The following is a 24,364-nucleotide window of genomic DNA, read 5'->3' on the forward strand; positions in this document are numbered from 1 at the left end:
GGACTGCTCTGGATCCTGGTGAGTGGCTTCACTTTTTTGGACTTGAAGATATTTGGTAAACAAAGGCTGTCCCTCTGTGTATCCCTGTGCAACTCATCCAATGGGTGGCACTCCTCCGACATCCAGGTGCACTCCTTCACTGACAAAGCCTTTGCCTTCATCTTAGCCTCTCTGCTTAGCCTAAGAAAAAGTCATCTCAAAACAGTAATGGCTTCTCTCACAACAGAGATCTCTGATCTGAAACCACAAAGACATGGCAAGAGTAAAAAAAGTAATTCCTCCCTGTAGCCCGTTTCATTTGATGACGAAAGGAGGAGATAACCTGACACGGAACACAGTGTACTCGTGGGGTATCTCTTATCCTATAGGGTGACTGAAAAACTGTGTGTAGTGTACATGTACGTATGTGTGTGTGTGTTGATCTGCTCTCAGGTGAAACACGCACCAACACTCACGAGAATCTGCTGTTGAAGTAAATCACCAAGGATTCACTGTAGCCAGACTACAGTGTCTTGGCAACCTATAAACACAACACTTTGACTGCAGTGCAGCTCCCATGACACATTTTTGTCCTCTTTGTGTGTGACTTGAGGGTTTGACTTGACACTTAGCAGGTCATTTAGAAACAAAGGAGAACCTTACATCTTACTAGTTTACTACTTTGTCTAACTATCAGCTATTATTTGAGGCCTCAACAGTCTTTTATACACTTCACTTGATGGGTCTCTAGTATAATTTTTAGATTTTTTATGTTTATGTACATCTCCTGTACAGCTGCTTTTTGCCAGTGATAGACTACAGTAACATCCAAGAGCATTCTTTATCCTTTATCTTTCTCTTGAAACCACACTTCTCTCACTGATTCCATTACTGTTGATCTATTGTGTTAAAAGTTATGCAGGGCTTGTGACATTCCCCATGTCCTACCCTACTCCATGCAGGTGTCTCGACCAACCAGTAGGAGCCACTAGTGTAGCAATAAGAACATGAGGCCCTGACTGTCTTCTCATCCACAGGCACTGTCAAATGTGTATTTTGGAAAGCCAAAGGTAGTGGTACCAGAGATTGTAAACAGGTCTCTGCAGTGGAGGGTGAGTGATTTTTGCCCCAGTATCACCTGCACAGACTGTATTGAACTGCCTGTTTCTTTGGTGTGCTGATGTGCTGTCTGTTGGAAAGCCCTGCTTCTCTTGAGCTTAATTCTAAAGGCACAACGTGTGATCTAAATGTAAATAAGAACGTAGTCCCATCATTGACATTCAGATGCTGCATTGATTAGTATGTATTCTATCACATAGACTAATACCAGAAAACAGCTAAGGTAATGAATATTTTGATGGTATCCGTCGGTACATGTATGCAAATAAAAGAATAATACAGGCATACAGTATATTTGCTATTAAGATCAGAGGAAGGTCAAACAAAAATGTTTTTAATCCAAGACAAATCTTCTTAGTGAACATTCACAATATTAGTCTGAATCTGAATAACAAAGTTAATTTAATATTTAGAGCAGTTAGACAAACTGTAAACCTGTGTTCGTGGCTCTGAGAGACTGGAGTGCATAACAAAATGTCCCAGGACATAAAAATAGCATCTTTCAAAGGTGTTTTTCTTTGACACAAACAAAAGATTATTTACTATGGAAAAAAGAAAACAGGCCACTCTGAAATTGTGGATAAAAGTCATGGGACTCTAATTCAACAGCTCACCTTCTGTTCTCCTCAACCATGCAGCTTAGTAGCTATGCATGTATCTGGTTGGTTCCAGGCAGTGTTGTCTGTGATGTCTTTGTTTCTTGGCAGCCCATAGAAACCTTCAGTTTGTGGATTTACACACATGCAGTCCTGGAAGCTGCCCAGTGCATCCACAGCCTGATCTGTTGGCCAGTGAGCAGCATTAACGGATCTGTCCAAGGTTAAGTACCTTGCCTAGTGGCATATCAGCATTGGTATTGAAGGAGAGGCAAATTCATCCACTTTCTCACCCAGATTTATTAGCCTAAGGAGGTCGGCCCAAGAGCTGGAAGTACATTATTTAGGATTAACACAACAGTTTCTCTAGCAATATCATCATGCATATTTCATATTCATATTTCTTTACAAATAGGATCTGCTAAGTCACAGTCAGAACAGGCAAAGAAAGTTATAGGTATCATAATCTTAGCACTTGATGGCAAACATGTTGTTTATCTATAAATAAAAACTAATGAGTTTTCCATATAGTATATATATATATATATATATATATATATATATATATATATATATATATATATATATATTCTTGAACATTTATGTACACGAATGGCAGCTGTAAAAAAAAAAAAAAAAAATGTCACTACAGGCAGAGCTATTGCTATTCTATTTTCTTGCCTGTAGATGGCACACATCTGCATGTCTTCATTTGTCTACATTTGGTCCAGAACAGCAGGTTTAGAGGTGCAGATGAAGTCCTGTGTGTTTGAAATTCCTGGTTTCGGTTGCATTAACATCAGTGACAATGGTGTTCTTGTTTCACATGGCTCCTTACATGGAGTCTAAATCGGTTCAACAAGTAAAGTCTGGTCAGTTGTAGCCAAGTTATTCAGCCAACATGCTGTGTTTTGTCGAAACATATTTTTGGCTCGTACAGATCTGACCCAACATTCACCATATGTGAACAGAAATATGTGCTTGAAGAATTCATCATGGCACAATTGTTCTAAGCTCTTTGGCCGTGTAATGCAGAAATGTTTGGCAATGAAAACCCAAACACAAGAAACATTTAATCGTCATCAAAATGTTAAAAAAATAGTACAAGTCCCTAAAGTACCCATGTTCATTTCACAACAATTCTGCTATTGCCATAGTGTGTAAGGCTGACCTGACATTTTACCTGTAACCTCCAAAATAATGTATTTGCAGACAAGGTAGACAGAGAGTGTCTGTAACAGTATAGATATTGTTGTTTGATTAAAAACTTTGCACATCCATTGTAAGAAAATAGTTTTTTATCCATAAGAAAAATAACATTTTAAACCTCCACTGTACATGTACAAGTGGGACTGAAGACGTAATTGAACAAACAATAAGAACAAACAACAAGAGTTTCTCAGTAACAGTCTTTGTTAACTGTTTTTCTCAGTGAATCTACTGTAGAGGCAGCAGCAGCAGCAGGGTGTCGTGATGATACCCCGCCTTCTATCACTGGGGGTGGAAGAATCACACAATTACCTCAAGGGCTCTGGAAGCTCTCTCGCATAAATCAAATCCACTTTCAAGCTCAAAATATGTTAATCCATTAATATCAAAGGACATCTTCCCTCCTTCAGTGTGCCCTTTGAGCTTTCTGCACTTTCTAATAAAACCTATTCATTTACACACAGAAAACATAATGTTGCATCCATTGTTGCAGGATGTGCTTTACTGTGAAGTGGCCAGTTCATGGCACCCACACAGTGAATAAGAAGATACAAAGCTGATTTTTTTTCATGTAGGAGTCTCAAGTAATACATATGTAGGTGATATTTTGTGCAACACCACTTTTATTATCTTCTGAAAACACTTTTCCAGCACCTGAGTTGTTTTTGCTTTTGATGCTCTGGTTGAAAGACTACTTGTGATTGACAAGTCAGATGCCACAGGCTTCAACAACTACAATCCCTACACATTTTGTTTTTCTGTAAATTGACTCTATTCTCTGGAAAATAGATGAACAAAGACAAAAAGGATACATGGATAAACCTTTAGTGACTGTACAGTAACCTTTGGCAGATATATTAACACTAGAAAACTTGCGTCACTAGACAGCTGTTTGCCTGCTCACTTGATTTGACTAACTCAGAATACTAAGCCTGATAGCTTCAGATGAACCTTGACAAACTCTTTGAAATCACCATCAAAAAGAGATTTCTCACTGGCTGGGGTGAATAAGAGGAATACTTCAAGCAGACCTTAATCAATTGTTCATATGGGCACAGATTGTTGTTTTAAGGCAGACTTGAAGAATTGTGAACCTGTCTTTTAGTATCAGCATAAATTAATTTAAAGAAAAACTGGTAGAAGTCTAAGTTATATCTCCTGCATTAACATTTTTGCATTTTGTCGTATTGCACATTGAGATATCTCTAATGTGTCAATTTATGTTGTAGTTTGTCACTGTCAAACTATTATTGTCCCTTATTTTATATACTGTTAGGCTGTTTAATATATAACAATGCATAATAGTTTATCAACTGAAACCACTAGCTGTAAAATAAGCAGAGTGGAGAAAAAGCACAATATTTCAGCTAATAACCTCTAGAAGGTCACATGAGTTTTTCTGACTAATAACACACCACAGGGACCTTATAATAATATCTTGTCACACTCAGTCTTACCTTGGCCACATACTGACAGGATGAATTCTTTCTACAACCATTCATTATATGCATTATGCACACAAGTAGTTATTTGTGTCCTTGGTAAATTGAAATTTCATTTTGAAGAATTGGCAAGAACACTGAGTCACTGGATTTTGCAGCACACCACAAATGCTGATGCTGTTCACTTGCCTGCACTTTAGGTTTAGTACTAAAAACACAGACAACACACACACAGTTTTTTAAGAGGAACAAATTGTCTTCATCTCAGATGCTCTGGTACCAGGATGATAATTCATGATAATTCAAATGTGCTGTATATGAATCAAAAGGACACCAGTGTGAATATAATACATGTGTGAAACTGCATTTCTAATTATAGCTGTGGTATCTGCTGGGAGCTCTGTGTGTTTTGGAAAACACAAGGAATTGAATTTGTGGTGGGAATGTATGCAGGCTTTCCTGTGATTGGTGCTTGGTAAACTGGCCACAGTGTGGAAAATGAGGACATCTGATAAAGTCTATCTTTCTTCTTCTTCTTTTTTCTTTACAGACCCACCCAGCCAAACACCTGCAAACCTGAGATCATTTCCTTATAAATATGTGAGTACAAGAGTACAATACAGTAAAGTACCCAGATATGTTTATCCATCTGTAATGTTGGTATGGAGCCTTGGAAGCCAAATGTTTTTAATCATGTTTTTTAATCAATTCAGTTTACTTTATTTCACCAGAATAATTCATTAATAACATATTAAAAAACAAAGAACAACACAAGATGTTATGTTGGGGATAAAGCTTCAGGGAGATTATATGTAGTTTTTCTTAAAGGCAAACAACATCAGACAGATAAAACTAATAAATGACAGAGATGTGATTATAAAAATCATAAATAACATTTCTAAAAGAATCAGATTTTATATTGAAAACAGCCTGAGAACAGTCCAAAACCATGGCCCGTCAACACCAACCCAGAACTGTAACTGGTGGATTATATAATATCCCAAAACATCAGCAGTCAGAAGTGAGAGCCCTCAGTTTGTGCAGCAAAATATGCAGTTTAAACTTGTCATATGACTCAGCGTACCAGATTTTGAGCTTCTGACAAGCACTTTGTTCTTCTTAATTTTCTCAGCCTGTGTAATTTCGTTTGAGGTCAACTAACATGGTCTGTATCTGGTGTACTTCTGTTAGCTAACCTTTTGTCCAACACACATCAGAATACTCCTGCTGAGAAGAATCGTGTGTTTTCTTCTAACTTGAGCAGCAAGAATTGTATAAAAATCAAACTTAATTTTTCTCCAATTTGTGGATGCTTTGTGCATTATGTGTGGGCAAATTGATGGGCAAAAACAGGTTAATTTATAGTAATTCATCTTGTTACTACAAGATAATAACTTCTATGCACAGTATGATATTTTGATTGCACAATCAAAAATAAAACATGTTTTGTGGCACCATTAGTCTGCACACAAAAGAAGGAATGTTTTATAATTGAGACTCTTCAGCCTAAATTGCATGTTCCTGCAAAATGAATGTGCTTTACCAGGAACAGCTGTTTGTACTCTGCAAGCACACATTGTATTATGAGGACACTGAATAATTAATAAGCTTTTAAAATGATTTTCTTTGAATGAACAACTTCTAAATATTAGGTTTTACTTCGGCTTACTCTCTTGCATGTAAAATGCACATACGAGCATTAGGCCTATCTGACTCGTTTCTCCAACCACAGGTGAAGTTTGAAGGCATTCAACGTTTTTCAGTAAATTTTTCAACAGCTTTTGATACTTGATAAAAACCTTTCTGTAATCTGAAAGTTTTTGTGGGTTTTTTTGTGGAATGTGATAGAAATGGAAAAAAAAGAAAATCCATCCTTAAGTTTTTCCAAAGCTGCAGAGCACTCTCACATGAGGGCACACAGAGAGCTTTTTACCCTCAAGGTGAACACAAAGTTACTGTGTAGCTGTGTAGTTACAGCAGCCTGTTGTGTTTGCTCTCTTGTGAAGAATCTTTCAAGAATTCTGAATTTATAACACTGACGTCAAAACTGCATGTGGCTCGAAAGTAGAATAAAATGATACACTGATCTGATGTCAACTACTAGGGCGCTTTGTTACTTTGGCAGTAGTTAAAGCTTTCAATGTGCAGGCTCCTGAGAGCTGACATCTATTTATAAAGTCACTTTGTGTTCTAACTTTAGTGTGCAGTGCTCTGCACATCTCTGGTCTGAATATGGACTCACATTCTGACACTGAGGAGCCATAATGAGCAGCCTCAAGTTGTAGCAGATAACTATTGGAGGCTTGTGCTTTGTCTCCACATTTATTCAGCAGCACTGCAAAACCTCTGCCAAGCGGGTCATCACATTTATATAAGATATTTCAGTACTTTCCATTGGGGGAAATTCTGTAGAAGCTTAAGCAATTCCTGGTGTTTGGTGAAATCCCCAACAATGAGTTTTAATTGGCCTTCCAGGAAAGAGAATAGCATTCATGACCTTGAATTAGGAGTCGATGTGTTAAGCTACTGTCAGCTGATGGATGGTGATTTGAGCTGCTTATCTTGGTGTTGTTGGATTTTATTTTTAACCTCACAACACCTGACAAGTCCAGGGGATATCTGGGGAAGGCCTCAAAGGATGAGGGTGAATGACAGTTAGGTGAAAAGAAGTATTGAACGTGAGAAAGTGTAGCGCACAGGTGCAAGACTGAGGAGAAATACACAATATGTAGCTGTAATTTGCTGAATGTGAATGTGCAAGTTGAAGTCACAACAGAGTGGAGCGGTGGAGGAGTTTGTCTGAAGATGGTGGTAATGAGGAAGCCTGTGTGGTGTTGATGTGACAGTTGACATCTATACAGAGATACAGAAAGTTAAAGCAACATGCCCTCCTGTAAAAAGAGAGAGAACAGAAAGACTGAGAGGAAGAGGAGGCTGTGGAAAAGATATGAGATACTTTGGAGAAGGCGGACATGGATATGTGAGGTGGTGGGAATGAAAACAGTGGAAAATAGCAGGATGTTTTTGGTTGAACAGAGTATTTGGCCTACATTTAGTCTTTAGAGGTACTTATTCTATCCCTTGGCACAAATCAGGTACCTTAGCTTTCATCTGAGTATTCCAGCAGGGTTTAATCAGTGTGGCTGAGGACTGCATTGTTACCAAGAGAGCAGAAAAACAACACATAGCTGGCCTAATTTTTCCCAGCAGGAAGTACCAGCAGTGAAAAACCCAGAGCCCAGCTGCAGCTGATTATAGAGAGACAACCAGCTCCAACCTTTGTACTACAACTTTTCCCCTCCTGTAAGGTCAGAGTCAGTGGTCTGGTCAGAGAATAGTGCACGTTATAAACCAGATTCATGCTATTTTAGCATTTAAGGATTATAAATTGCAGTAAATTTAGAGGTTGGAAATGTGCTTGCTTGAGCCAAACAGCAGTGGTGGAAAGTAACTAAGTACATTTACTCAAGCACTGTACTTAAGTTAAATTTTTCATACACTTTATACTTACACTTTATTATATTTCAGAGGGGAATATTATGGCTTTTACTCCACTGTATTTATTTGACAGTTATTTTGCAGATTAAGATTTTACTTAACCCTAACCCTAAAACACAAAGTCACCTTATAAAATATTATTATAATAGACTAAACTACCATTAGTTTAGTTAAAACTAGTGTTTATACAACCCTAACCCTAACCCTAACCCTATTGTAATTGAGTTTGTTTGCTGCTTGGAATTTTCTTTATTTTAATTAAGCCACTTGACTCCTAAATATCATGCTATTTCAACATTTGAAGATTGTATTATTCTATTATTCTAGCCTCTGAATTTCCTGTAAACATGCCAAAAAAGAGCCCTTTCTTGTGATGAAAATATGACTTGACTCACTCTGATCCCAGCACTGACAGGGTGACTTTGACAATGTCACCACCACCTACAGGAACCCATTATTTCCACACAATCGGGTGTTGTCATCTTGTTACTGTCAAGCAATTTATGCTTTAGAGAAGTTTGGAAATACATAGGGAGGTGGCCTGTGATAGGATGTGAAATGGCGTCTGTGTTTGGGCACCTTATTTGGTAACAGAGAAATGCGTCACTGTAGCACAACAGGCAAAAATGTTGCAGCCTTAAGAAGAAAATGTACACTTATTACTCTGCAGTTTTATAACTAAAAGTAGGTGGGAATCTGTGTACCAAGCTGACAGCTCTGAAATATGGTGGTATGAGCCACAGCTACATTTAGCTGGTGATTCAAAGCTCATGTCCCCGGTATTTGTGGTGTAATTCAGTCTGCCTACTTAAACATTAAATGTGAGAGTCTAGAGGTGGCAACACCACAGTCAGCACTTCTCCAACAAAAAGGACCTTGTGGCTGTTCCGTCATGCAAAATTCACTACTAAAACACAACTTAACTGAGTGGATAAGGTCAGAACCTAACCCTAACCCTAACCCTAATAAAGAAGAGAAACATGCAAAACTCTTTGCCAGTAATTTTTATTTTGAGATATTTTGTAGAACAGGGGAACCAATGATTACAAAAAAAAGTCCATAAGTGTTCTACATGCTACACCTTATCCTAATTCATCATGCTTGCCTGGAAAAAGTACATAGAAATTTAACAAAAAACGTACAATTAAAACTGATGTACATTATACTCACCATTAACTTTACTTTTAATGTACCTTTCTCTTGCTTCCATGCACGCATTTTTTACATTACATTTAGATAAAAAATTAAGACTTTTAGGCGCTTCTTTAAACCATAAAGCAGTTTTTCCACTAAAGACAGAACGCACCTATAAATAAAAAAACAAAACAAAAAAAATGAATAGAAAGAATGATATCCATTAGGACAATATTGATGGAAAATGGAAAGCCTCAACTTCTTTTTAGAACATAAGATGAATTTGCATCCTACCTTAAAACAAAAGGAACACTTACACGCCCATATAGTGCCGAAATGAAAATGGAAGTCTGTCCAACTCCTCAATCTTCAATAATCACATTGAAATAACACATTTTGATAAAATAAATATCGCACATCTTGCTAGAAATAAATAATGATTACTGAAACACCTCACTATGTTAAATGCTAAAGTGAGACAGATTTCATCTATGCGACCACTTCATTTCATGGTATGAGGATGGTCATGTGTGTAAAGCACTAGTGCGGCTTCGAGTGTCTCTCGCGGCTGTTACCTTGAGGTAGATAACACATTTACATTAACGCCTACGATAATGGTTGCTGCTGGCATCATGTGTCAGATTTACAGTATGAAAGGGTTACGGAAGCTTTCTTTGGGGAAAAATGTTATAAAGTCAAAAATAAAACCATAAAAAAAGAAGAAAAAAAGAACAAAAAGGAAAACCCAGCCCCTTATTTTTCATGTGTATCCCATCCCAGGAAAGGCTGTTTGAAAGCACTTTAAAAGCCTACAGCAATGTTAGCGTCTACCATCCTTCTTTATGTCACACCCAAACAGCCAAACCTCATCTCTTTAATCCTCTCTCCTCCCGCCCATCTTTCTTCTTCTAGCACTTTACTTCTCTCTTGCTCTCTGTTCATCTACAGTACTTAAGTGTGCGAGTGACATGCCAGTTTAGCAATGAGGGCGTAGACATTAATCCATGAAGGCCTGGTGATCAAGGCTCAGAGTGATGACCAAAACTCTTTAAATATAATAAATCACCCCTCTCAACTCTTAAAAAAAATAAACAAAAAAATAATTAAAAGTAACCATAATAAAAAAGGTATGAAATGATTCAAGTACAATAATATACCATATTATTAAAAAACATAAAAACAAAACTGTTTAGATTTTGCACTGTGAGGGAGGATATATTTCTTTTAATTAAGATGCTTGAAGATGCTGCTGTATGTTTTGTGGGCAATTTGTGGGGAACATTTGACAGCACAGGGGGTGAAAGACGCCTGGATGGATTTTAGAGGCAAGTCATCGGTGCTGTCAAAGCCAGGCAGGGCCAGAGAGTCCAGCTGCATATTAAGCACGATCTCCGTGTTCCTGCTGAGGAAGCTCTCGTCCAGCTCTCTCCCCTCCGAGAGCTCCGTCTCTGGGCTGGCCACAGTCTCTGCGACCCCCTCTTCCTTCCTACTGAACAGGTGGTCCAGGTAGCTGGTGTAAGTGCTCTCCTTCTGGAGGTGGTCCTCTTTGCGAATGTCCCAGCACGCTTCGTCTATCAAGCAGCCATTCTCCCCAACTGTCTCCCCGGAGCCGAAGCTCTCCCATGGGTGAGCGGGCCAGGCACCATCCCCGCCGACGACTCCCAACCCTCCACCGCCTAACTGGGCAAGGTTTACCAGGCACTTCTCCTCCTTCTCCTGACTTATGGACTTGGACATGGAGCCTGAGCGGGGAGCCTCCAGCTGGGAGACGGAAGAGTTGAGCTCATTCAGGAGGCCCACTTCACTGAGCAGCGCCACTTCCTGACAGGGCTCTGGCTGCAGGCTCAGTTTAATCGTGCTGGCGATGAAGGAGTCGAAGTCAAAGCCTTGGCTCTGCTGACTTTGAGGCTTCTCTGTCTGGTGTTTCTCCTGGTCTCTGTCCTTCTCCACTGTACTCTGGGTCTTCTCAGCCTCCTGCAGTGCGATCTGGGCCTTCACCAGCCCGTTCTTCTCGCACTTGCTCTTGGCCTTGCGGTCGGCCTTCTCCTTACTCTGCTGCTCCTTCCAGTTGGAGAGGTCAATGATGAGCTTGGGTTCGTAGTAGTGGTTGACTTCGCTGTCCCTCCAGATGAGGTTGTCCAGGTAGGAGGGTGACACAGCCTTGTAGTTACAGGTGTGGCTACACTGCAGGTCACAGTATTTGTTCTCGTGGTGGTCATCCTGCCAGGATCGCTCTGGCGGGAACATACTGGAGTAGTCGAAGGACGGCTCATCCAGGAACTTCTCCCGATCTCCATCGGCATATTTACGAGGATCCACCTGCAAACAGAACACAGCCGCCATTTAACTTTTGTTATCTCATCAAAAAAAAAAAACTGAAGTTAGTCAGAAGCTAGGATGTTATCCCTACATTTACAGCCTGGTAAAGCTGTAGTTTACAACACAAAACTATTAGTTATGTGTTCTCTTTAGAGCAATACAACACTTATGTATTCTCACATTTGAGAAGCAGATTTCTCTAATCTGTGAGCTTTAAAATGTGTTTTAAGCAAGCAGAAAAATTGTTTTAAGTATGTAGATGTTTGTCAAAATACAAACACACCTGGACCTCCTCCTCATCGGTTACATCAGAGAGTGCCCTCGGGTCAACCTGAACTTCATCTGGGTCATGGGTGCTGTGCAAGTGCCAATCAGCCTCTGACAGCTGGCTCTCATGAAACCTGATAAGAGTATAAAAGAGAGACTTTAGTACAAAAAAGCATAAAACGATGATTCAAAAACAAAGCTCCAGTACAGCACATGATGCAAACAAATCATTAAACTAGTCCAGAAAACAAGTTTTTCTGGTCAGGTGACCTGTAGATATTCTTACTGCTTAGTTTGCAGAAAGCAAGGCACAATATTCTCACACAAGAAAAATGCCTGAACAAGGAAAATACGTAACTGTCTCTTCAAGCCTGGTCAGCAGGAGAGGGAATAAATGAGTGAGCATACCTGTCCCAGGTGTGGCTGTGGCTCTGGTCCATAAGCAGGATATCATCTACTTCATCTTCAATGTGGAAAGGGTGCAGAGAGACAGGCTCATCCAGGGGGAAGGAGTAGTCAGCCATATAGGGGTGGGCCAGGGCCTCCTCTGCGGTCAGACGATCCATGGGGTTAAAGGTCAGGATCTTCTCCAGGAAATCCAGGGCTGCAGAGAGGGAGGACAATGAGATTATTAAGAAACGTGAAATGGGATGTATGACAGCACGACCCCTATCTTTAGTCTGTGGTCATGAGTACTTCATGAGCCTATGAGCACTCCTGGATGACTAAGTGCTACTCACCCTGGGGACTGACGTCAGGCAGCAGCTTGGCCAGTGGTGTGTGAGGCTTGGACATGTCATTGCGAATGAAGACGGGGATGACACTGTGGAGCTCCTGCCGGTCTTCCTCTCGCAGTACGGGAATAGACTCCAGAATCAACTGCATCTGCTCCAGTTCATGGGCACCTGAAACAGGAAGACAAAGATCAAGCACTTTTCTTAGAAGAGTTATACAACGTTCAATGTCTCCATGACTGAGTGAGTTTGCTTTGAGCGAGGCTGAGCATGGCAGATCATGAGAGCAGAGATGTTATTTGCCTTGTGTTCAGCTCAGGGCGGTTTCAACAAACAAGAACAGACTGTCTCCTCCCAGCTCCAGCTGGATTTGAAAAGGAGAGCAACAAGGATAGTAAAAGCAGACTGAGTCTGGGTCCATCTCCTGTCTGGTCTGAACATAAACACACTGACTAAGAGGAAAAACATATGCCTCATCAGACCTATGCTATATATTTACCTCAGAGTCAACTGACCTGCTTTACAGACTGCTTACCAGTGTGTTTGTATATGACGTGTTGCAGTGAGTCACACATAAGAAATTGAATCAACATTTACCTGCAAAGAGGGTTTTCCCTGTGAGCATCTCAGCAAAGATGCAGCCAGCGGCCCACATGTCGATGGCTTTGGTGTAGTTGTTAGGAGACAGCAGCAGACGAGGAGATCTGTACCACTTGGTGACCAGACCTTCAGAGAGATGGCCCTGCATTAGAGGGAGACGAGACATATTTAGTGCGACTCTGGAGAAAATAACAGCTACAAGAAAGCATGACTCACAGCTGTATTTTTCCAAAAACCAGCCTTGTTTATGAACTACTGTATCCTCATGTTTGGTTCATTCACAGTTATGAGCCACTAAACTCTGCTGTTTCTCTCAGTAATAGATAAATGTGATTAACACTGTTTTATGTGCTTCCATGTTTGCCATCAAACACTGCTGCTAACACGAGTACCAAAATAAACCATGCCTACTGGTCTGTGATAAACTTTTTAACTCCCCTGCCATCTCCTTGACGGACCTGCTCTGTGCTGGTCACGTACGCAACACAGCATGGAGACAAAGACCCCAGAGAGAAAAGACAGATGAAAAGGGGGAGATCAGACACGTGCAGGCCCTGTCAGCAGTCTGAGAGAGCAGGATAATCCCCTGCTGCCACACACTGACACACCAGTGACACCAATCTACACTCCACTCTCACATAGTGACTATTCACGGGGACAGAGGACACTGAACACAAAGGAAACTGACCTGTGGGAGTGTGTGTATGTACACACTGGGACACTGGGGGAGGGGATGTGGTAAAACAACACCCTTGCTGCCTTGCCCCCTCTCTCATGCAATGGTAGTTTGTGGTGAGACCAAAATGGACAGCTCACCACTGAGCCAGGCTCCTGTTTCTGCCCTAATTTAGCTGCAAATGCTTGATGTCACACTATCCTGGAGTGTATCACTGCTCTGCACATACTTGTTTTGATAGAGCCTATAAATGACACTGTATGTAGGCTACAGACATGACTCCCTCCTTCAGATAACCAGCTAATCTGTTTGTCTGGGTCTAGCACTGACTTTGACTGCAGGTCACTCCCACAGGCTAAACCTGCAAGGCTGTCCAGCACCCATTCTATGAAATGGCTCATAAATTGTTTGACCTGTGGGACTGTGATTAAGGTGGAGGAACAAATGCAACCAGCTTTGCAGAGCATTGCAACAGAATGTAGATTAGGTCAGCTTGAAAAAGTGTTGGGTCATTGCACAAGGACAATTCTGTGTACTGTGGACTCTGAACTAAAAAGGAGCAGATCAGAGTCTGCTTACCAGCTGAAGGCATAAAGTGCATTCCAGCTTGCCTCACTTTTACTGATTTACTAAGTGGGCCACTCACCACAAAGACAGAGACACAGGCATTAGAGCATCAGCCATCTCAATACCTCTGGCAACAGATGGTGAATAACTTAACCACCTGATCTAGATTAAACCAGGCTGACATTTAATGACTCATAACAGGCTCCCTCATTGTGTCAGGCTGCTGTTAGTAAGAGCAACCTTTAGCAGGTTGGACTAGATGTCAGTAAAAGGTGGCGATGTAGAATTAGTGAGATCATCCCCAGCCTCAGCCTGAGCCTCCATTTGAAGAATAAAGTTGTTGGTAACTGAATAAAATAACAGATTTCCCTATTGGCACGACTTTATTTTAGTTTTAACCCATCCACCCACACATACATGAATCATTTCATTTCATGGGTATACTGGCACTATTAATAGAGGGATATGTGGAGCTTCACTGCAGTCTCAGAACACATTGAACATATGGACCTAATTAACAGATAAACAATTATTTCTTTATGATTTTTTGTTCTGGTCTAGGGCTCTATCATAATTCCTCTCACTGTTGGTTCTTGGAAACTGTAGGATTGTTTTAGGCTTGGGAAAATAAGTGAAACCACCTCTCTGAAATTCATCAAGTTGACTCCCCAGCGTTTCTTTAGTTAGATCCTGTGCAGTCTGGTGCCAGACAGGCCTGTTGCTGGCTGAATAATTGGGTCAAATGTGTGTCTGTTCTTGTAGTTGTGGTTTGGGGCTGTGTGTTGTGCAGAATGCTTGTGTGGCAGAAGACCTCTGTGAACCCTCTTCTTATAACATTCCTGAAAACTTCCTGGTCATTATTTCTACAGTGTCTCAAATTACTGCATTTTACACTAAGCCACAGGCAAGCACAAGGGCCTACATTCAAGTTTTTCAAGGTTACATTAGGGCAACTACTTACATATACATGACTTACAGTAATATGCACATTTCTCTTAACTTGTCTTCATTTCAAAAGACAAACCTCAGATCTCAGACATGATGTTAGAACTAGATTGGCTGTCACCTCTAAAATAATGTGTTACCACACTGAGGAGATGTGATTTCACTTAGCTTAAGACACACATTAAATGTGTTACACTATCCTGGAGTTGTTTACAGCCTCAGCTACATCACTTAAAACCAAAAACAGCTTGCTTGAGCAAAACCAAAGCAAAAGCTACATGTAGGAGTGTTAAATCCACAGTATTTTCTCTTTCTTTCTCTTCTAAAATGGCAGGCTACAACTGAAAATGAGCACAGGCTTTCAGATCAGCTGCAAATAAGGCCCTGAGCAAGGCTCCCACAACAAGACAAAGGGCTGGCTGGGAAAAGGGAGGGGAATCGGGGTTGGAGAAGTTGGATGAGTGCACGTGAATTCTTGTCATTCTTGATCCCGGGCCACCATGAGGGTCTGCCTTAAAACAAAGCCATGCAGGATTAATAAAAAGCCTGAAGGGAATCATGAGGAGTTATGTTTTTTTTATTATTAACTTGAGCAATACAAAAAAGCAGGAATGTAGGAGGAAAAGGTGGAACACACGCTTTGTGCCTACACCATTGATGCATGAATCTACATACCACATTACTGAAGCTACGCCAGAAACTGAGGTTCACTAGCAAAGAGCGCTTCTTTATTTAGAAACGACGTTATTCAAATAACATGCACTCAGCCACCCAGCTGCTCTTGCTCACCCCGTCTGCTAAAAGTCCACAGTGGTTGTGAGAAGGTTTGCCCCCAGTGATTTTACCCTAATCTCTGGCCAACACCGAAACCAACAGTTTTTTTAACACCTACACACTTCATCACTAGTGTCATGTGGGGGTGATGGGTTCACTTTAAACAAACCTCATTTGGTCACAGACACCAGACACCCGACAGACAGACAGACAGACAGACACACAGACACACACACACACACACACACAGACACAGACACACACACACACACACACATACATACACACACACACACTATCAGATGACGATAGGTGCCATGAGAAAGTGGTTGCTAGAGATCCATCCCCACCACATTACTATTGTTATCACAGTAGAGACAGACAAAACACACAGTTTGGAAAGGAGAGAGGGGTCAAACAAACCCCGCTAAAGTCAGTCTGACTACATGACTACAGCGTCTGTATCCTTGACAAAAACTCAGCAGCAGTAGTCTGCTGCAGCACTACCGCAGACAATAGTCAAACACAAGAGAGCTGACCCCAGCCAAGCAGCTTTTCAATGCCCACTTGCCAGCATGTTTCCCCATCAGGAAAAACTGCTTATATAGAGGGGAAAAGCCCACATGACAAACCGTGATGTAAGGGAGGAGTGCAGTATCACTGGGTGGGTGGCTACAGGGACAGAAATGTGTGAGAAACTCTCACTTCTTCCCGGCAACTGTAAGCCTCGCCTTCCCCTTCCTATTGCAGACAGACCCATTGTCTCCACCTAAGATATGACTCATATGAGACTATAGAAGTCTGAACTGAAAATGTGACTAGACTACTAGTGGCGTTGAAACTGAACAGTAAACAAGTGAGTGTAAGTCTGCCTCAGAGTGATGCCCAATGAGGCAGGATCCTGGCTGTGTAAAGGATATGAATGAGGCCCTGCCAGTCAGAGGGATCACATCACGTGAGCCACTTCAGACCCTCCGATGACTAATCTGAGACACGTGTAAGCATCTGACTGCTCTAAGGAGATCCAGCAGCTTGGGGGGGGGGCTTCCTAACATAGAGTTCCTCACATCACCATATGGCCTTTGCCTGGAATTTCCTCATCCCTTTATAAAGGGTGACAGAAACACACAAGGGCAATACCAATACAGGCCTTCCACCTGGCTACAATTAGACAAGTTGATCTGTACTCTTCTCATACTTAAGACAAGAGCAACCTACTTTATTGCTACCATTACCAATGTTTCACAAAACAAAATACAGATTTATGGAGACAATTAAAATGTGTACATTCAACATTTGGGAGTTAACATCTGTTTTTTAATGCTCAGGTTTACATCAGATGAGAAACAAGGAAAAAGTCTTGTAAGACATAGAAAACTCTGTATGAGACCCAATTATCTTTCTTCTACAAGTTATAGGCTTGAAAATGGATTAAACCTCCTGGCAAGTGGAACTGCAGGAAAACATGCACTCTCAGATATAAATAAATATATTATATAATATATTATATTGCAGCATGGCTGTAATGGCTGTGCCGCAGCCTCGAGCCTTCAACATCATTATTTGAAGCTGATGAAAGCTCAAGGCTGAACTGCATCTGTTTTGCTTGTGCTATTGTCAAAAATTTGCTGTTTTTTTCACCTGAGAATAAGGATTATCTTCATCTTTGCTAAGCCACATTATCATGAGCCCACTCATTTGTATATTTAGACTTGGAGTTGAGCCCGATTTCACTTCTAAGTGGGAAAAAAAAGTTCCCAGGGTTGCATTTTCCACAGCCTCACTTCTCCTGAGAAGGGAAACAGAGGCGTTACCTCACGGAACCACATCCCGTCGTGTTTACTTCCTGTTGTGAAACTGCGTCATTCTGGGGAACACTTGCATTACTGGGAAATAATGTAAACATCTCGTGCCAGAGCAACAAAGCACTTATCTATGGGCAGAGTGTGTGTAAACACTTATGTTTGTGCTTCTTAGAAATCTGATCTATGCAGCCTTTCAACACAACGCTCGTCATGAGACCTCATAAAAATAATATTCAGCTTTCAATGAATACAAGACTGATTAACAGCTACTCAGAAACAGGTCCTACCTTGTGAGAGTAGTGGGGGTCCATGATGCGGGCCAGCCCAAAGTCCCCGATCTTCAGTACCAGGTCTTCTGTGTTGACAAACAGGTTGGCAGGCTTGAGGTCACGATGCAGCACATTGGCAGAGTGGATGTACTTAAGGCCCCTGAGGAGTTGGTACATGAAGAGCCTAGCATGGCCCTCTGACAGGAGGCCCCTATCCAGCAGCTGACACAGGTCTGTCTCCATGTACTCCTGCACAATGTAGACTGAATTGACCTCTGTCAGGGACACCACATCCTCCGTTAGCCTGCGTCCATTGGGTCCCAAAGTCTCAAACACCTGGTGACAAAAAAGGAAGGGTCAATACTGGAAATCAGATTTCATATTTCCTTTTATATTAAGACAATAGGAATACTCGGAGCTGATCACTTGTTATTTACCTTGACAATGTTGTCGTGGTCGAGGCGTCTGATGATCTTGATTTCCCGCAGGGCATGTTTCACACTCTGTGGGTCAGTCAAGATAATTTTCTTCACAGCTACACGCTTGTCACAGTCGGTGTCAACTGCAGAGAACACCAGGCCGTTCCCTCCATAGCCCAGAGGCTTCAAGTCCATGTAGCGAGAACCCAGGTCAAAGCCGTGGATGTTCATCAGTGACTCAAACTTTTCCGCCATGACGACTCTTTTAGGCTTTTACACCAAGCTCCGGCTATCTCTAACGTTTGGTCTCTGGCCCGTTTCAAGTCCAACTTCAACACCAACTGAGGAATTTATCAGACAATTCCCCACACTACTTCAGAGGCTGAGCTAACTGACCCCTGTACAGACGACTACCGAGTCCCCCCTGTCTAGCCCTCACTGTCAGATGCGGGGCACTAATGTGTAGTCAAACTTTCTTTCCATCTTGAATAAGGAGAGAAATTTTAAAAGTTGAATCCCTCCTCCAATCTTGTATGTGCAGGTATCTTTAAATGAACAGATGTTTGTAGACTAGTGTTTATAGACTGCAATGGAATGGACTTTGAGGCCGATTAAAAAGCACTGAAACTATGTTAAACTATAAAAACATGTAGTTGCATCCTCACAGTGCAGATACATTCAGTGTATGACTGGTCCTGAGCAGCGTCATATGAAATGTGCCTAAATGCACTTTTTTTTTCTTCTTCTTTTTTTTAATATTTATTTGTCGGTCTGTGTAATTTACCTGTCAAGTCACCTGATCTATAAAATTGAAATGAGTCTGGCCTTTAAGTCTTCAAAGTAATTTTTCACCCTCAGTGATCAGGTGGCTCAAGCTCGCCACAGTCGCAGTCAAAACTATCCTCCATTTTACTTGGGTATAACCTGAAAGACGAGAGAAAAACAGAGAAAATGTGACGTAAGAAAACACCTTGATAATAACAGTTTAAAGTCCATCATTTCACGACAGAAAATTTCCACCAAGAAAACCTTCCGGCTCTCGTCAAATGTGGTGACTTTAATGGAAACTTAACCCCTCCCCCGCCAGGTTTCGGCGCTTGATAGTCCGGTTCCTGGGTATCGATAAAATTGTGTGATAAGCCACTAGAGCTTTACTAGGATTAACATCAGTATGGATGTTTGTATACCATACAATTAAGTGAAAATTGTTTTATTCCGAGGTTTACATTTCATTCCGCTTATTTTGTGGCCCTCGCCGGGTCTGGCGGAAAAAAGCCAAGAATGGAAGCATAACGGCAGGCTGACACGCTACTGACAGACCTCCGTCTATTTCGTTTAATTTATCACACAACCGTGACCACCCGGTGACACATGAAGTGTACACGGAAATCAAAGATCTAAATACACTGCTCGTTTCAGAATTATCAAACATAGCGTTACGGCGAAACCCGCCGATAGCATGAACAAAGGAGCCGTTGTTGGCGGAGGCTTCTGACTACGTGGTACAGCTTTCCTATCGCTTAGCAGCACAAAGCCGACGTCGTTTAACCGCTAAAAACGATCACGAATTTGCGGTGAAACGACATACAATGTAAATAAAAGAGACAAATATCGACATATAAGAAAAAACTTACAGTCCTTGTTCGTCTCATTAGTCTCGTTATGTATTTAATCAAACCCAGACAAGGTTTGAGTAAGCTCCGTCCGCCGAGCTCTGCGGAACTGTTGCAATCGCCATTTAGGCTGGGCAGAGCTATGAAAGGCAGCGTGACATCACGAGGCTGCCTTCAGTGACTGTTGGAAATATACCAACTACGGTGAGAGCCTTTCACAAATGATCTGAGGAAGCGGTAATTTGCTATAAAGTTGGGGGATTTTTTAGCCTAAGACAACTAAATCGTTCAGTTTTTTCCATTATCTTTAAACCGTTCTTAATTTTTTTTGTTATATTAGCCAAAATGATCTCTTATGAATAATATCCCGAAGCCACTTTCAGGTTCATTGGGTTCATTAGGAACTACCTAGGCAGTTCAGCGAGTTCAATTGTGCTAATTAGGCTAAACGCAAAACCAGCACAAATATATTTATTAATCAACATTTACTTTATTACACCAATTATATTTAACCTGCATTATTTACATTAAGTTACGTTATTTTTAAGTGCTTTTTCGCGTATTTCTCATGATTCCAGAAACATTATACCCCTTGTTCTTTGTCCCATCTTTGTTAGTCCTTTAAATATTATTAATAATATGATTAAAATGTATAATATATACAAAATGTGTAATATATACAGGAGGCTGACCTCACGCGGTACACCTGATGGTTAAAGTTATGTTTCAATCGCATGTAAAATATATAGCTAATTAAATGTATTTAATTTACTTGTATGGGGTGGAGCGATGGGGGGTACAAACAAGCTACTTTTAGTGGTATGACAGTGTTGCATACTGAAATATATCTGATATATCCGGGACAGAACGCGCAAAGGAGCCGGATGTTTTGACAAGTTTTGGAAACTTCGAGCAGTACTTGAAGGCAGCAGAAATCATTCAAAAGATGTGTTTGAAGTTGCGGATCATTTGACAGCGGTAGATTCAAATTCCCACTCAGTATAAAGGTTTGTGGACGAAATACCATACCACCAATAACAGCATCGTACAATTGCCTGTAATATTTACAGGAAACAAGAATGCTACAGTTATCTTTATGTGTAGCCATAGCAGCTGTCAAGCAAAGGTCAGCCACAGGACAGCACGGCAAACTGTACAAAAAGGCCTATTATAATTAACAGACACAATCCTAGTAGAAATAAACATGAGAAAGACAAAAAGATGTTTGCTTGATTTTGGTGTCACTGGTTGTATTTTGCAGCCTCTTAAATATAAATACAATGTTATGTGATAAGGGATGGAGGAGACATTTTGTGTCCTATTTAAATGCGTATTCGAGGAGAAATCAAAAAGTCACAGAAAGCTCTGAAAGTTGTTTATCTTACCTGACTTAGATAAACAACTTTCAGGATTTCAGGAGATCTCAGGATTTATGCTCTATTTTCTATATTTGCTTTTTATTATTTCACATTCTTTCAAAATCTCAACAGAAAATTTAGACCTGCCAACATCTAGATACAGTCTCTTCACAGCCTGTAGGTAGTGTTCCGCCCATTTTTCATCCATGCATTTTTATTTATTTATTTCTTATTACAGTAGCCATAGGTGTTGTTTGCTTATAAGCTGTTATTTTCCAGATTAGTCCACGACTTGTTTTTCCTAGTATTTGTTGTCGCCTTTGATGGGAATTAGTGCTGTTTTCCGATTACGGCACGCACCATTGCATTAGTCAGTGAGAAAAATCCCTCGGACAGGTCACTCACTGCGGCTTGCGGATTTAGAAAGTCCATCTGGCACCGTGATGCTCGGGGTGTTTTCCCTTTTAGCTGTCCGCCCTCAGATCTTATCTCCATGAGGCTTACACATCCCGAGCAAAACAAAACCAAGAGATGAGGGGAAGACGCTATGTTTTTCCCCTACGCTCGGATCCCTCATTCAGACTGCGGTTGGTATCCCACAACGCATGGCCCTCTCCTCTCTCCCCCTCTTTCACTGTGTGGATGCTGTGAATGGATGGATGGATGGGCGGGCGTGCAAGCAGCAGCATCACAGCCGCAGCAGCCTACATCAGCATCCGCAGGCAGACCATGTGAGAACCCATGTGCCCGAGAATGCAGATGCCTCTCACAGGCCGGGGTGGGCTCTGCGATGGAGGACAGAAACTGCATGCGGACCGTAAGGGATGCGACACACTTACGTTAGAGTGACTTACGGTTATTAGTCGAACAAGGAGAGTGAAGTACACCTGTCACACTGTGATTTTTTGGTGGCAATGACTGTCGTAGTTTGTGATATATGATATTTTGTGTCATGCATCGAGGAGAAAAGAAGTTATATAATAATATCTAATATCTAATATCTTATTATAATGTCTCATATGGTTAGATGAAGCTGGATTTTAAGGTGAGGTGAGGCTACTATAAGAAGCGTTTCTATTTTTCATTCATTCTCTGTGGCTTGACAATGAATGTTCAGTGATTCATGCTAAAATATTTCCTTACTGATCCAAATTTTGATTCCCCTCCTCCACTGGAAGGTCAGAGGTCAAGGTAGTTCAAACTGAGTGTGTGCTTTGAGGTGCCTGAGGAGAGCAGATGTTTTCTGATGAGACATTTTGAACACCATGTCCTGCTCTTGAAGGATCCACTGCCAACCCTCCTCACAGCCAAGACACTTTGCATCCCTCACAAGTCAGAGACTTGCAGAGAAAGTTCAAACTTTCACTCCTTTAGAATACGTTATTGCTAATATGATTTCTTCCCTCTGGCCTCTGGTCTCCTTTCATAAGACTCACTGATTGCCTCTGATGAAGGCGACATTAATGATTAAAAAGCTTTTGGTAGATAACATATTGGAACTTGCTTGCCCTCATGAGTGCTCTTTGCCCACTGCTGTAGATGTATAAATGGAGGTAGATTATTCCCTGACATTTTGATTGTTTTGGAGAAGACGGCTCTGTACTTCAGTCACAAATAATCACTAACAACTCGTTTCCACCAGGGTTATTACAGCTACTGTTGCAGGCCTCCCCTGTTGTTATTTTATAAGACACGTAGTTGACATCGAATCTTAAGCACAACAAATTTGAGTATGTAATTTAGTGAAGATTACAGTGGGCTCTATCACTGCCACTTACAGTTATTGATAGTGCTGTATGACTGTGGGCCAATGCTCTATGGTCCCAAACAAAACAAAAGCTGTTGCAATCCTGTGCTGTTGTTTGGTGGATACAGCATATCCCTTATGTGACAAATGAAGTTATTCACATGCTATTTGCTTACTAATGTTCATATGCTGGTGATAGTAGTATGACTCTTACTGTCTCTCACACGAGCACAAGCACACTTAAAGCGAGTGTACCTCAGCCCTATTTCTGCCATATACCAGCTCACCATAACTGTTCTTTACATCTGACTTGTTCTCCTTGTTTAATTCTTTGCCTAAATTCTTGGCAAAAACACAGAAATCTTCAGCATCACCAGCATGTCACATTCATGTCTGCTTGTTCCTTATAGAAAATGAAATCTTCTTGTCACTTACTGAGGCTGACATTCTCCTGAGACGACCGGAGCAACATAGTACAGAAGTTAACAGTCCATGCATCCAGGAGAATTTATACTGGTATATCCAACACTGCTATAGTCTGACAGGCAGACAGGTGGAGAGTTTTCAGCGCAGTCCAGTATCTCCCTGTATATGTGTGGGTATGGGATTTTATTCTCAAAGCCTTGGCTGTGTGTTATCCTACTCCATGTGCCTCTGGTTGTGAGGTGGAGCTCCATGGAGAGTTAATATAGGCCCGGCAAGAGAGGGGCGGAGACTGCTCTGTGTATGGCTTGGCCTCTCTGTGTGTTAGACCCACTGCCATTAGAGTCCACTGCCTCCACCTCCCCCTGTCTCCCTCTTTGACAGCCACTTTCTTATGCTTCTCTCTTTTGTCCCCCCCCCCTCATTTTCACATCTGCTCTTATCTTTTTGCAGCCTGCACTGAAACACTTTCTCGTTTCTGGGTGAGACCTTTGCAAATCCAGTTCTGGTGATGTGTGATTTTTAAAGGATTACACAGCCCTAATGAATTATGAAAGCCCTCCAAAACACATTTGAATAAGGCAAAAAATACATGTCCATTTGGCTATAAGTAAGGATGATTTTTGTCACATTACAGCACATGCTCATACAGTATTGTAAGTTGTGTATTTCCACAGGCCCTTGGCAGTCATCAGACCACTGCTATGCAAAAAAAACAGACAATATAATATACGTCCATACAAGAAGACAGTTTTATGTGTGTGCAGTTCATCCTCTGAAGGAGACTCTTGGTGCTTTATTGCTCTCTGTAATGGTCAGCATCAGTAGGGGGTTCATGAAGCTGTGTGATTGTACAAATGCCAGAGAAGAG

The 24,364-nt window shown here is 41.2% G+C and overlaps 1 protein-coding gene across 3 annotated transcripts; it reads right to left on the minus strand.

The window, feature by feature from the left end:
- Positions 1–8,832: 8,832 nt before the first annotated feature.
- mapk6 (mitogen-activated protein kinase 6) lies at positions 8,833–23,726 on the minus strand. Of its 3 annotated transcripts, XM_051074657.1 has the most exons (9): positions 23,506–23,726; positions 22,467–22,546; positions 18,371–19,276; positions 17,952–18,269; positions 12,895–13,039; positions 12,304–12,468; positions 11,972–12,167; positions 11,580–11,697; positions 8,833–11,296 (listed from the first exon to the last, which is right to left on the minus strand). In XM_051074657.1, the coding sequence occupies exons 3-9, from the start codon at positions 18,605–18,607 to the stop codon at positions 10,202–10,204; spliced, it is 2,274 nt and encodes a 757-aa protein (XP_050930614.1). In that variant the 5' UTR covers positions 18,608–19,276; positions 22,467–22,546; positions 23,506–23,726; the 3' UTR covers positions 8,833–10,201. The 3 variants fall into 3 exon arrangements, with proteins under 3 accessions (XP_050930614.1, XP_018539136.1, XP_018539135.1); XM_018683620.2 differs by lacking the exon at positions 22,467–22,546; XM_018683619.2 differs by lacking the exons at positions 22,467–22,546; positions 23,506–23,726 and adding an exon at positions 19,987–20,136.
- Between the last annotated feature and the right edge of the window lie 638 nt (positions 23,727–24,364).

Source organism: Lates calcarifer, linkage group LG2 (genome assembly GCF_001640805.2).
Source record: "Lates calcarifer isolate ASB-BC8 linkage group LG2, TLL_Latcal_v3, whole genome shotgun sequence".
NCBI lineage: Eukaryota > Metazoa > Chordata > Actinopteri > Centropomidae > Lates > Lates calcarifer.